This window comes from Prionailurus bengalensis, chromosome E2, assembly GCF_016509475.1.
Source record: "Prionailurus bengalensis isolate Pbe53 chromosome E2, Fcat_Pben_1.1_paternal_pri, whole genome shotgun sequence".
NCBI lineage: Eukaryota > Metazoa > Chordata > Mammalia > Carnivora > Felidae > Prionailurus > Prionailurus bengalensis.
The window spans coordinates 50929758-50945218 of record NC_057352.1 but is presented as its reverse complement, the minus strand read 5'-3'; the positions used below and the strand labels follow the sequence as shown (position 1 = coordinate 50945218).

The 15461-nt window shown below is 37.4% G+C and overlaps 1 protein-coding gene across 1 annotated transcript in view; it reads right to left on the bottom strand.

The window, feature by feature from the left end:
* Positions 1–1381, bottom strand: part of CNTNAP4 (contactin associated protein family member 4) — a 253985-nt gene extending 252604 nt beyond the window's left edge. The window contains exon 1 of the mRNA XM_043599720.1: positions 829–1381. Within this exon, the coding sequence (XP_043455655.1) occupies positions 829–913 (85 nt within the window). The 5' untranslated portion in view covers positions 914–1381. The remainder of the gene's footprint in view (positions 1–828) is intronic.
* Positions 1382–15461: the final 14080 nt, after the last annotated feature.

The window sequence follows — 15461 nt, the reverse complement described above, 5'->3', positions numbered from 1 at the left end:
TAAAACTTTTTCTATCTCCAATAAAAAGTGGATGAAGGGACTTCGGCCAAATTATTTCAGATGATACTTAAACAAGAAATAAAGTCTTAATTGATCTTCCCTGAATCAAATAACTTAGAATATTCAATCACAAATGTATAAAGTTAAAAATAATACTTTTAAGAATTAATACTTCTGACAAAGCACCTGAATGTTTTTCCTTTAAGCAAACTGTAGGAATCAAGCCCCCTCTTTCAAGAGTACTCAAATCTCATTCTATACGGAGTGAGGGCACAATTCTTAATACTGAGGTTCACCTCCACCAATTTTGCTCCTGAATTCTGCAGTGCATTTCAGTTATCAGCCTGGCATCATTTTAAAGATGCAGTCTGCCAATGCAAACTTCAGAAACCTAAGCTAATGCAGCATAATGTGAAGTCTGCCAGTTGTTTTCCTGTTAGACATAATTCCAATAGAATTCAGTAATCCTTAAAAAGGAAGAAATGAAGACATTCGCAGGCGATTCCCTGGTTAAGATGCTAATTTAATGTTTTACTAGAACTTGAGCTTTATTCAATGAATATTCAAAGATGAGAGGATAAGAGTCTGCTCCTGGACAAAAAAAAAAGAAATGACACTTTGCATATTTTGACCAGACCAGGAAGAAAGACATGTGTAAAGCAAGTCACATTCGCAGGATTTTTAAGTGAGGCTTCATTTATAGCAATATGCTTTGCAGCAATTCCAGTTACAAAAAATAATCATAAAAACAACAGAATTAAAGTTTCGCAGACAGCCCCCCCCCCCCCACCACCACTGCAAGTTTTAAATCATTTGCTGTATACTTACAGGAATTCCCAGCTATAACCCTGTTCCAATTTTGAGTAGATAACAGAAGTAGCGTCTTGAGGACAGCTCCGGCGACAGACCCCATGTTCACATTTACTGGGCTCCCCCAAAAGATCGTGAGTGGCTCTCCGCGCCGTCTGGGTCTTCAGCACCTCTGGGTCTCTCAGTGGCTCTCCCTCCTTTCTCTCTCTCACTCTCTCTCTCTCTCTCTCTGTCTCATACACACACACACACACACACAGACACACACGCTCCCCACACAGGCACATACACGCTCCCCCCACACAGCCCTGGCTCCTCACTGAAAAGCACCCAGCATCTTTCCGAACAAGCATCCACACCGACCAGGCCACGCCCACTCCTCGCCGCGGCGGTCCCCGACTGTGGCCGCGGTCCCTCCTCCAAATTCACAGCGGCGCTCAGAACCCACCGCGCGCCGAGCCGCTGATGGAAGCTGCACCTGCAGACGAGGCCTGCTGCTCCGAGGCCTCCTCGGGGCTCCCTCCCCGCCCCGCTCTTCTCCAACAGTCCTTAACCCTTTCTCCCCTCTGGAAGTGTGGGTGGGGGAAGGGGCGAGTCGGCGAAGCCTCCGGATTTTCTGGAGGTCTTGCCTTTATCGGAGCCAGTCAACACACCTAGCACATTCGTAAATATCCGGGAGGGCATCCAGGTAAAACTGCATTATGTTTCAAAACAAAAGCATAAAAGAAGACAGAAATAACTAAGCAGTATTGGTAAATTGTAGCTAAAACTGTGCTCGGGGAAAATACTTGCTGCTGTTTTTCTCTGTTTATATAAAACTATCCTCCTCAGCTATGGTGCCAGGATTTTATTATGGAAATTCCTCACAAGGAAACAGACATTCCTGTTTGGCAGATATTTAGAATCATCTGGTAATAGTCTGCGAGAAATTAACATTTCTTATTTTAGTGCATCAGGAGGACAAATCCACAAACTGAGCGCTTTGGATGGATTTATTTTGATGAACGCATCGTGCTGTGAATAGACAGCTGCATCCTACAAATTCTTTAATAACAATTCCCCAAAGGCCTGAAGTGAAAAATGCTGGGATACTAAAGACGGGAACCCCCCCTACACACACGCACATGCACACACACACGCACACGCACACACACACACACACACACACACACCAAGCCTAAACAATGTAAAGATGTAATTCAAATGCTCTAAAGGAGGGAGGAATAAACTTGAATTCAGAAGACCATCAGCCACAGAAAAATTACTCTTCTAATGGCTGATCCATGAATACTGCCATTTCTTGAGTAGAATATTAAAATATTTAACTAGTGGAGTTAATATCACACAATGATAAGTACATCACACGGTGTCAGAGAGGATAAATAATCTCTTTAAAAGAAATGTGAAGATATTTAACTGATAATGTGCTGGATTTTATAAGAATAGGAATCTATCCTTATAAGATTATAATCTTATAATCTATTTTATAAGAATAGGAATCTAAGAGTTGCCAAGCATCTCTGGGTGATTACACATTAGAAAAAATAAGCCTATGGCAGCAGCACCCTTGCTATGGAAAGAGTGAAAGAAGGAGAAAAATGACCGAAGCATCCTCCTGTCTAGCTGTAAGAGCTAAACAAACAAGTTTAGCTTTGCCTACAAACAAAGCAGAACAGATATTTTTACTTTTCCTATTTTACAGATGAAAACACAAGAACAGAGAATTTAAATAATTTGAACAGGTCGTAGAGTTAGTTAAGTAAAGCACTGAACACTGCACTTTGTTTTTCTGACTCCAATTTTAATGCTCTCAGCCTGGGACTTACTGCTTCTCACATCACAGCACACCTCCTCCTTGACCAGTCAGTGGTGGCTAAAACCCAAAGCCTTAGGAAAAAACAGCAGGGAAAAGAAAGGTCATTGCTTGAGTGTTTACTTGTATTCCTAGGCCTACATCCCTGATTTTGTTATTTTCCAATATAATATATTAAGCAAAAGCAGATATAAATTGACAATTTCTGTTAGGTAATTACTGAAGGGGATTAAATTTTATTGAACACATACTATATGCCATTTGTTACCTAATTAAATAATTATAGCAATCATTGAGGGAAATATCATTATGTCTAGATAACAAAGAGACTAAACCTCAGGGAAATTGCAAGTAGTATGTCCACAGTTGTCACAGTGCATAGGAGAGAAGGCTGGGGGTGGCATTCTGCTCTGCAAAGCTCTAAAATCATTACTTTCAGTGACCCCACACTGAGGAACAGGTTCTTGGGCTCTCCAGAAGAGAGACGGTGTCTTCCTATTAAAACTTTATATTTAGTTGTTCCCAAAAAACAAATTAGAGAATACATTTTAAAAGGATCAGTACATATAAATGAAAAATACTTGAGCCCTTTGTGCCAATAATTTCTTTCAGACTAAGTATAAATTATCATAGCAGCCATTATGATGGATTTTTCCATATCAGGGGCTATGGCTATAGAATGAGGTGGAGACTGGCACTGGAGAGAAGCTCAGAGCATTTCAAGCCTCCGCAACATCTGTCCCCGTATGATGACCACACAGGGGAGACATGGCCTGGATAATGTGAAGCAAGGGAGAGAAGGTAGACTTTGCAAAGAGAGGGGCCTAGACATGAATTCAGCTTTCATTATGGTTCTAATTAAGTAACTCCATTACTTTGGTCTTTGATTTTTTTTTTTAACAATACAAGGGAATAATGACTAAACAGCCATTGTGATAGAATTTGTGACAACCTCCTACTAAGTACCTAGCACTGACTGAGTCATCATTTACATACTGGCCTTACATATCTGCATTCTGACCATACAGAGGAGTGGTTTGAGCAGGCAATGCTGGAGTCTGGCAGCCCAGGTTCAATGTCGGCCCCAGCTATACCACCGACCAGCACATGCTCTTGGGCAAGCTATGTATCACCTCTGCTTCTGTTTCCTCATCTGTGCACCAAGGATAAGTAAAGTATCAACCTCATGGCCAAGACAATGCCATAAAGTGAAAGCCCCTAGGAGTTACACGACCATCATTGTTCTTGTCCTCACTTGGCACAGATGAGAAATTCAATGAGCACAGGAATTCCACTTACCAAAGGGACATGACCCATTAGTAGCAGGCAAGGGTTGGTCACCAAGACCCACTCACCTGTGTTTCTTTTCTACATCCCCACCAGATGGTGCTTAGTGTCAGGGGAAAAAAAGAAAAAAAGAGTCTGAATGGGGAAAATCAGGAAAGCAGAGAGCCCTAATTTTGCACATTACTGTACTGCTGATTCAGATGCCACGAATCACTTCTCCCCGTGGATGCATTTGTGGTTCTATTTTTCACCTATTAAGATAAACACAACTGCTGGTGCTTAGGGTTTGCCATATGCATATTATGGGCCAGGCCCTGCCTGAGAAAGCATTATAAATCAAATCAAAGTGTTAGAATTTGTAAAATAAAGCTTTCAATTTCCTGTTGGTACAACTTGCCAGAGAACTGTACGTCCCACCACAGTGTACCAGGAGGCTCCTAGACTGTCAATTAGATTGGAAAAAGACCTTCAGGCCAGAGTGGAACAAAGTCACATCAAAAGACTAGAAAGAGATCAAGATGCTCTCCTTTGTTTACTTTATTCAAGTAACAACTGTTTTACCTGGGGCCTGAATCTCCTAACTGGTTTCTGGAATTTCAAGGTGGGCTTCTTATTCTTTAATTTTGCTGATGTCACTATTCAAAATAGATTTTTTTTAACTAAAATATACTTCAGGGACAATACTGTGGTTTATAACAAATATATATATTTGGTTATCCAAATGACCAAAATAGATTTCTTATTATATTTGGTTTTCTTCTGCTGTTCTTGGCTCACAGCTCCCCAAACCCTTGGAATTTCCTCTGATAAAGGGTGATAAAGGTGTCTTTGTTATGTTAATAAGGTGACCTTTGGAAAACCCTTAGGTAACTTAAGGGCTGGGACTGGTTGCCTCAGCCTTGGAACTTTCAGTCCCTCCCTGCCTCCCCATTTCTGAGGTGGACAGGGAGGCTAGAGACGGAGTTCTATTGCCAGCAGCCAATGATACAATTAATCATACCCATGTAACTGGGTTCAGAGAGCTTCCAGGTTGGTGAACATGTTGAGATTCAAGGACAATGGTATGACTGGAGAGGGCATGGAAGCTTCTCACCCTTTCCCCCATACCTTACTCTATGACCTCTTAAGTCTGGTGTTCTGGAGTAATATCTTTTTATAGTAAACCCACAATCTAATAAGTAAAATATTTCTCTGAGTTATGGGGCGCCTGGGTGGCTCAGTCAGTTAAGTGTCCGACTTCGGCTCAGGTCATGATCTCACAGTTCATGAGTTCGAGCCCTACGTCGGGCTCTGTGCTGACAGCTCAGAGCCTGGAGCCTGCTTCAGATTCTGTGTCTCTCTCTACCCTTACTTCGCTCACACTTTCTTTCTCTCTCTCAAAAATAAATAAACATTAAAAAAATTTAAAAAAAAATTTTATCTGAGTTGTGTGAACCACTCTAGCAAAATAATCAAACCCAAGGAGGGGGGAAGGGGTTGCAGGGACCTCTGATTTACATATAGCCGGTTGGTCAGAAGTACAGGAAAACTAGGAGAGGGAGGGCAGTCTTGTAACTGAGCCCTTAACCTGATAATCTGATGTGATCTCCAGGTTGATGGTGTCAGAACTGAGTTGCATTTTTGGACACCCTGCTGGTGTCCTGAGAATTGCCTGCTGGTGTGGGGAACTGAGGAATCACCACCCCCACTCACTGAAATTCATCTCAGATCAGCTACTTATGAGACAATAAAATTTTTGCGAAAAGCCCCTTCCCAAAAATATTTATATTGAATATAAACAATGTTTTCTATGCTATAACCAGTAAATATACAAAAATATTCACCGTTGTCATTGTTGGGACTGAACCTTTATTGAGTTAATATTTTATTAATGGTATTTACTTTTATTTTGTATTGCATTTTCAGTAAAGGGATTTAACATTCTGAAACATAAACACACTTTTCCTAAGCGACTTTTTATTGCCCTAAGTGCTACTGTTTTATTTTCTCTTTTAATCAGTATGTTATAAATCGTGTAAGTGATGACTTTGATAATAAGACACATATTGAGTTTTGCAACTTTGCAAACAGGGAAAGCTCTAGCAGAGCACTCTTTCTATTAACATCTCACCTGACACAACCCTTCCATAATAAAGGTTTAATTGGCAAATACAGATAAAAATTATAGGCAACACTGGCTGTTCTCTTCGGAAAAAATAGTAATAAGGAAAAACATGCACATTTTTTATGTGGTACTGCAACTTCCCTATTTTTTTTCCTTAATATTAAAGAAAATGTGTAACTCTTGCCTACCTGAATTATATAATGACATACATTATTTATATATTACATATCGTGTGTGTATAAATATGTGTAATATGCATACATTTATTATCATAGCATCTATTACATGCACATATATATTATAGTTTGCATGATTCAACAATATTTGATTACATATAATTTAGTTTTTAATAGAAAGTATTTAAGATTTTTAGATAGTCTGATTAAAATATTATGTATTATACAGTGAGTGTTGGTTCTTTCATGACTTGAAATGTTCCCTTTTTAAAATAAATATTTTAAGATATTTTAAATAGTTAATAGTTATGAAATATTTTAATAAATTTTAATATAAAAATAGTTTTAGACTTACAGAAAAATTACAAAGATAGTACAGAAAGTACCCATTTACCCTCCATACCCAGTTTCCCTTATTTTTAGCATCTTACATTAGTTTGGTTCATTCATTATAATTCATGAACCAATATTGGCATATTATCGTTAACTAAAAATCCCTATCTTATTAAGATATTTTTCATTTTTACCTAATGTTCTTTCTTTGTTCTTGGGTCCCTTCCAGAATATCACACTATATTTAATATCTATGCCTCCTTAGGATCCTTTTGGCTGTAACAGGTACTCAGACTTACCTTATTATTTTTTTAACAGTTTTGAAAATATTGGTTAGCTATTTTTTATAACGGCCCTCTAATGGGTTTGTCTGTTGTTTTTTTCATGATTAAACTAGAAATGAAGTTTCTGAGGAGAGGACTACAGAGGTAAAGTGCCATTCTGATCAGATTATACAAGAGTATGTACCATTAACGTGACTTATCATTGATGATGTTGACCTTGATCACTCGGAGGAGAAAGTGTCAGATTACTCTTTTTTTTCATCCTTTTCTTCTTTCCTCTTTGGAAGGAAGGCATTATGTGCAACACACACTTAGGGGTGGGGAATTATACTCCACCGACTTGAGAGCAGAATATCTCTATAAACCGTTTGGAATTGTTCTGCATGAAAGATTCATCTATTCTCCCAATTTATTTATTTAATCAATCATATGGCTTATGGATACTTATGTTATATATTGGTCTCTAATACTACTCTACTTTGTTGCTCAAATTGTTCCATCTTTGGATGAAAAAGCTTCTATAAGTAGCCTTTTTGATTGAATCATGTGGGATTTTTTTTTAACATACGTCCATTGTTTGTGTGTGTGTGTGCGTGTGTGTGAGTGCACACATTTCAGCACTTCCTTAGTTTCTGGCATCATTTTCTCTAAGGACTCTCTAAGCTCATTTTCTGTATTTCTTGCCACTGTCCTAGAATCAGCTATTTCTTTAAAGAGCATTGGTTCCTTTTACTAAAGGTTATTAGAAACCAAGCTCTGGGTCCTGAGTATGCTTGTTGCTACTGGTATCCTTACTTCTAGGTCCTCTCTGCCGAAAGAGCAAGAAAATAAATGTATATACTAACCTGCGTATATCCAGATATCTATAAATATCTCCGTGTCATTATTTATTTGTATCTATATTAAGCTAAATATGATTTCACAGTGATGTCTCCAATCTCAGTCTGTTATCATGTGGATTACTCCAGCATCCTTCTCTTTCCTATCTGTAAACTACCATTCCAACAATGAGAAATTTGACTCCCATCCATCCTCATTTACTTAACTGTTCAATTTCAATTGGCTTTGGAGTATTAGCACAATATTTAACCTCTACTCCCATGTAAAACACCTTTATCAACTAAACTATAGTGATTAGGTACTATTCCTTTAGTCTTGCAGACTCTACTCACTTCCAAACTTAACTTAGTTCAGAATCTTTTTTACTCCTCCCCTTAAATGGGGTTTTTCATACATTTCTAATACAGATAATTGTTTTGTCACATTTTGCATTCCATCCAGGTAATCCTACACTCTTTACATATTTTTTTTAATTTGCACACAGTAAGGTTCTCTTCTGACAAATGCATAGGGTCATGCGTCCATAATCATAAATAAGACAATACAAAATGGTTTCTTGCCCTTAACAAAGGTCTCCTATGCTTCATCTACTTAACCCTCTCCTACTCTTCCTCCAATTCCATAAGTACCAATAGTTTTGCCTTTCCAAGAATGCCATATAACTGGAATCATACATTACGTAGCCTTTTCAGTCTGGCTTCTTTCACTTAGCAATACACATTTAAGATTCAACCCATGATTTTCATGGCTTATTAGCTCCTTTCTTTCTATTGCTGAGTAATGTTCCATTGTATGCATATGCCACTTTTGTCAATCCTTTTACTGTTGAATCACTTCTTGGTTGCTTCCAGTTTGAGGCAATTATTAATAAAGCTACTATCAACATTAACATGCAGTATCTTGTGTGGACAAAAGTTTTCAGCTCATTCGGATACATTTCTAAGAGTGTGATTGCTGGATCCTATGGTTAAGATGATGCTTAACCTTTGAGAAAATTGCCAGTCATTCAAAGTGACTGTGCCATTTTGCATTCCTACCAGTGAGAATGAGAATTCCTGTTGCTCCACCTCCTTGCCAGCAATTTTATTATGTTTTCTGGATTTTAGGCATTCTAATAAGAGTGTAGTTGTATTGTATTGTTGTGCTTATTTGCAATTCTCTAATGACAAAAGATCTTGAACATCTTTACGTATGCTTACTTGCCATCTGTATATCTTCTTTGGGGAGACACCTGTTCAGGTCTTTTGCCATTTTCTAATTGTATTTTTTTCTTAGTGTTGAGTGTAAGAGCTTTGTATATTTTAAATATAATTCATTAATCAAATACATGTTTTACAAATATCTTCTTCCCATCTGTGGATCTTTCATGGATCTTGTTTTTGATATGGTATCTATAGGCTTTTCACCAAACTCAAGATCTACATTTTCTCCAAAAATTTCCCCTAGTTTTATATTTTTGCTTCTGACATGTAGATTTATAATCCCTATTGAGCCCATTTCTGTGGAAGTTGAAATGTTTGAAGACTACATTGTTTCCATTGAATTGCCTTTGCTCCTTTTCAAAGTTAGTTGAATATATTTGTGTGGGCCTATTTCTGTGCTCTTTTATTCCATTATTCCGTGTATTCTTCCACCAATAGCAGGCTGTCTCGATTACCATGGCTTTAATGTAAAGTTAAAGTTGGACAGTGTCAGTTTCTGACTTTGTTCTTATTTAGTATTGTGTTGGCTTTTCCAGGTCTTTTGTCTTTCTGTATAAACTTTAGAATCAGTTTGCCAATATCGCCAAGAGAGCCTCTCTGGAATTTATTTGGGATGTGTTACATCTGTAAAGCAACTTGGATAAACATGACCCCTGAATATTGAGTCTTCCAGTCCATGAATATGAGCACCATGGATCTACATTTTATCATCTTCATCAACTTGGACAACTTTGGTCATTATTTCTTCTAATTTGTTTGCCCCTCTTTCTTCAGGGACTCCAATTACATGTATATTGGGCCAGTAGGAATAGTCTTGCATCTCACAGATGCTCTTTTCATTTTCAATTTTTCTCTGTGTATTTTATTTTGAATGCCGTACATTTCTACGTCTCTAGGTTCACTAGTCTCTTGTTCAGCCATATTTAACATGCTGTTTTATTTTGAGTATTTTTTATGTTAGGCACTAAAACTTTTTGCTCAAGAACTTCAATTTTCATCCTTTGTATTTCTTCCATGACACTACTTGACCTTTTGAACATATGGAATACAATTATATTAAGTATTTTAAGGTCCTTAGCTGCTCATTCTAACATTTGTTAGATTATAATAATATTAGATTATTATTGATCACTTTCCTCATTATGGGTTGTGTTCTATGCTTCTTCACATACCTGTTAATCATTGATTGGATGCCAGATATTGTGTGAAATTAATTTTACTTTTTTAGTTACTGGATATTTTTGTATTCCTATAAAATTTCTTATTTATTCTGGGATGCAGCTAAGTTACTTAGAAATAACTTGATCCATTCAGGTCTTGCTTTCATGATTTTTAGGTGAATCTGGAGTAGTCCTTAGCCTAGCACTGATTATTCTCCACTACTGAGGCAAGACTTTCCTGAGTGGTCTATCCAGTGCCCTGTGAATTGTAAGTTTTCTTTGTCTTGCTGGTAGGCATAGACATTTTCCCACACTCCATGAAAATGCCAAAACTTCTTCCCTCCAATATTTTTGAATGTTTATTCTTGGTCTCTGATAATTTCTTCATACATATGTGCTAATTGACATTCTGCTGAATACTCCAAAAGAATCCTCCACAGATGTCCGAGGTTCCCCCCGTGCAACATTTTTCGCCTTGGTACTCTCCCCTGTGTATTCTAACTGCTTTGGTCTCAAACCCCAGCTCTACCTGCTCGACTCAGAGAATCCACCAGACTCTGTCTGGGCCTCTCCTCTCTGTAACCATTGCCTGGAAATATTCTACAGGCAACAAGCTGAGGCCACTGTAGAGTTCACTTTGTCTCTCAGCTTTCGGAGATCACTGTCCTGTGTCTCCTGGTATCTAGTGTCTTAAGACCAATTATTTTATGTATTTTGTCCCTTTACTTTGGTTGTTTCAATTAAGAAGATAAACCTGATGCCTATTCCTCCACAATGGGTGGCGGGATAAATGATGGTATTACATAATTCTGTTACCCCTAAGACAAGCATGCTATTTTATGAAGAATTCTTTCTAAATGGTGTCCCTGACCAAAAGTCCGTTCACTATCCATGAGGAATTGAGAGATCAGAGAAGGAGAAACAGTGTTTTTTAAAAAAGCTCTTTTGTAAACAGTTTGCTTGAACGTGTCTTTTAAGTACTGTGTGGATGATCTCATGTCTAATTGAATAAGTCATTATGCCAATATTCACTAACACGCAGCTTTCCTATTTGATAATTCATGATTTAGATGTCTTCTTTGATATAGAAAGCTTAGGATGACCCTTAACCAGGGTTAACTGTACACATAATAACAATAGGTACACAAAACTAGGGTGAGACTTCAGGAGCTAGAAAATAAATCCTTGATTCCATCAAACTGTTTTAAATATAGTCAGCATACAACAAAATGCTCAATTTCTTAAACACATAGAACATTTTGCTTAAAATCCAAGTACTCTAAAAAAAAAATATTGGTTTTGATCACCCTCATCTGAACTTCAGCACTTTTCGTAGAAACTGACCATGATTTAGGAATGGTCAAAGATCACCAGGCTCCAGTGGGTTGGACAAAAAAGTAAAACAGAATAAAGGATAGAGAGCGATGGGGAATGGGGAGGATGAAGAAAAGGATAAGCAGTTGTCCAAGATCTGCCTCCTGTACACTTTTGTCTTGGTGAAACCTTGTGACTACAGCATTCGGTTTTACTTCTCTGAAGGAAAAAAAGCTTATCCCAGTAGGAATGCATAACGCTAGAAAATGTCATGCTTAGATTTGTGATATCTTTATAGTGAACTGATTTAAGCATAAGGGAACACAGTTGCTGCAGAAAACAAAGAATTTGGTAGATAAGGACTTTGAAAATTTTCTTATATCTACTAGCATTTATGTTTCAGAACTCTAGACTGCCTCATGGAACGTTTCCATTTCTCAGAATAATGAAGTGGAAACAATTTTGGCCTCAGGCAGGTCCAGGAAAATCAAATCCACCCACTACCTAGATCTTCAGATCCACAACACACAGCAAGCTTCATGCCTGGCAGCTGATGTGCCTTAAAGTGCCTTCAGGGAGCAATTCTCCAACTTGCAGGTAGAAAACTACTGTAATGGAAGACGGAGGGTACCTGGGGTTAATCTCCTACAAGTAAAACTGGTCCTTACTTTTGCAAACATGGTAATGGTGCCATCTTTACAGTGATGAGAAAAAGGAAGAGCACTGTTGCAAGATTCACACACAATCTTAAAAAGACTAGCTCCCGTTCTTTGTGTTGCCTGAACAGGATGAGAAGGTCAGCCCTAGGAGGTGGAGGGACGTGTGAAGTCATTTCAGTTTGACCTGCTAACCAACACAGTAGCTACTAGCCATATTAACATTAGGATCAGTTGCTCACTCACGATAGCCAGATGTTGGACAATGCAGATAGAGAACATTTCCGTCCGAGCAGAAAGCCATACTGGACAGTGCTGCTCTCGATGTCTGCAAAGGCTGGGTAACATTTTTACAATATGTCAATATTTCAGTAGCTAATTTTCCCATTAAAAGCATTTAAAGGCAATTTTCCTTCCAATCCTATTGAAACTACGTGCATTAAAATTTCAGATTGTAAAGTCTCAAAAGAGGAAAAAAGTCGCTACGCTCTTTATGGATAAAAAGTGAATTCAACTGCCTGAAATAACCACCTTGGATATTCATAGACAATATTTTGGTGGTGTGTGTTGAATACTCCTACGAAGGTGATAAACAAAAGTGACAGACTGTGTGTGGCATAATTAAAGTATACAATGGTCTTCTTATATGGATTAGTGTGCATACTCTGATTCACATTTTAAAATAGAGTAGCTTGGATGTGAGGAAATAAAAGAAGAAAACAGGAACACTAGAAAATAGAATAAAATTGATAGCTAAAATATAGAGAGCACTGTGACCCAGCTGAATGAAACAGGAAGAAACCCAAGATCAGGAGTTCCCAATTTCTACTTCTTTCATCTACATGAGCAAGTCCCCAAATCTCTCTCACCTTTGATATTTATACCTTCCTTCCAGGTGAGGTGTGAATATTATATAAGGATAATTAACACAGTGTGTCAATTACACTTCAATGAAAAAGAATGATTAATACAAAGTTCCTAGTTTCTTTAACACAATGAGAGGGTAATAAATGTGTCCTGTCATTATTAATATAAAAATAAACCCATGAACTCTTAAGTTGTATATATTAAATATATACAGCTTTATGTGTGTCAATTATACCTCAATAAAGTTTTTAAAAACATAAATTCTGGGGCACCTGGTGGCTCAGTCGGTTAAGTGCCTAACTCTTGATTTGGGTTCAGATCATGATCTCATGGAGATAAGATCAAGACCCACATTAGGCTTTGTGTTGGGTGTGCAGCCCACTTGGGGTTCTCTCTTTCTCTCTCTCAAAAAATAACAAAATAAAATAAAATAAATCCAGGAAATTGCTTTTAAAAACTTTCCCAAAAATCTATTGTAAATTTTATTTGATGTCACTGTTTAGCCCAAACCAAAGGTTTAATATACTCACCCTTAGATTTTAAAATACATATCATAGATACGATACCTCTCAAAAGGCAGTGAGGTAGAATATCAGTTTTGACCCCTCTGAGTTCCCATAGTTGTATGTTATACATTGAGATGATGTTACCCCATGTCCATTTTTGCATAAAAAATTTATAATATTTAAGTCCATTACATTCATGTTCTCTTTATGGCAAAAAAATATCCACAAAATGATGTGAGCCTTTTTAAGTTACCAAGTCCCTGTGAAATTCTTTTACAGACAGTTCCTAACTTAAGATATTTTGACTTCTGATTTCTCAACTTCAAATAGTGGAAAAAGCAATACTCATTCAGTAGAAACTGTACTGCAGATTTGGAATTTGGATCTGTTCCCAGGTTTGTGCTATGCAATCATATTCTCATGATGCTGGACAGTGGCAGCAAGCCATGGCTTCCAGTCAATGAGCAATGTGATCATGGGGGTCAAAACTGGATAGACTGACCACTGTCTATACCCATACAGCCTTTCTGTTTTTCACCTTTACTACAGTAGTCAATAAATTACAAGGGATATTCAACACTTGATGATAAAACAGGCTTTGACTCGGGAGGTAATGTCCAACTACAAGCTAATGTATATGTTCTGAGCACATTTAAGGTCAGTTAAACAAAGCCATGCTGTTTGTCAGGTTAAGTTTATGAAATGCATTTGCAACATAATGATATTTTCAACTTACTATGTGTTTATCAGAACATACCCCATCCTATGTTGAAGAAGATCTGCACTTCACTGAATGCCCTGATCGAATTAATAAAGTCACAATTTTCTTGCTTTAGGACCTCCACTTATATGCCATTGAACACAGATCCAGTATCCAGTATTATTAATTTTCTTTTATGTGTTTGCACTTTTTCTTAACTTTGTGTTTCTCACAAGTCATGAAACACAACTTGTGCTACATGTGTTACATATAGTACATGTGTTATAAATGTCATATGTAACATATATACATGTAGACACATGTATATGAATGCATAGTTATATATCTAACAACCTTTCAATGACATCACATTTTGGATGTGTAGCTTTATAGGTATTATCTCTTCACCTGACTCATTTTCAAGAAAATTTCAGTGTCACAGGATCTTCCTCTAAAGGAGAGAGAGATATATAATTTATAAAGTTGCACATTCTTGAACAAACTGTACCTTTGACCAATGACTCTCCTAATTTTTGTTAACTGCATAAAGGGAAATTTTAAGAAACTCATACATACTATTGAAAATATCGCATTGTATCGTATATTATCAAAATCACTGGCCTGCATACTAAATATGTCACGTTTTTCCCTGAAGACATGGACCTGTATTGGGATGAGTATTTTGACCACTCATAAAAACCTGCCCATTCCTCTTGTCCATTCACTTTCTTTCAGAAATGGAGGTTACGACAATGACAAAAATGTGTTCACCCATGGAATACTGTCCAAAGATAATACAAAATTGGCTATAAAAATATTTTGGATTGGTAAAATAGCCAATTATTTGTTTTATATGAAAAAGGGCATGGTCTTTTAAAAAAGGAACAATTTTGAACATATTCCAACTCTTTGCTAGTATTAAAATAATCTAAAACTGAAGCAAGTATTGTGGTTCAGTCAAATTTTGCTGTGTAAAAACCACCCCAAGATGCCATGGTTGAAGACAATAAAGACTTATTATTTCTCCTATCTCGGGTGTTTAGACGAACTAGAAAATCCAAAATGGCCTCTTTCACATGTTTGGTGATTGGGTGCCAGATGGAGCATTTCAGTTCTCTTCCACATGGCTAAATTGGCTCCCTTGTGTGGATGATTCAGAGCAGTGATCAAAGAGGAAGAAGATATAAACTGCAAGGTCTCTTGAAGCTTCATCTCTGGAGGTCACGCTACGTCAATGCCAACACATTCTATTCGTCAAAGCAAGTCACAAGCCCACCTCAGATTTAAGGGGCTGGAGAAAGAGATTCCATTTCAGTGTTGGGGGAGTAGCAATGTCGCATTGCAAAGAGAGGATGGAAAGAATCTACATCCATTAAATAATCTAACTCATGCTGAGACTTCTTTATCTG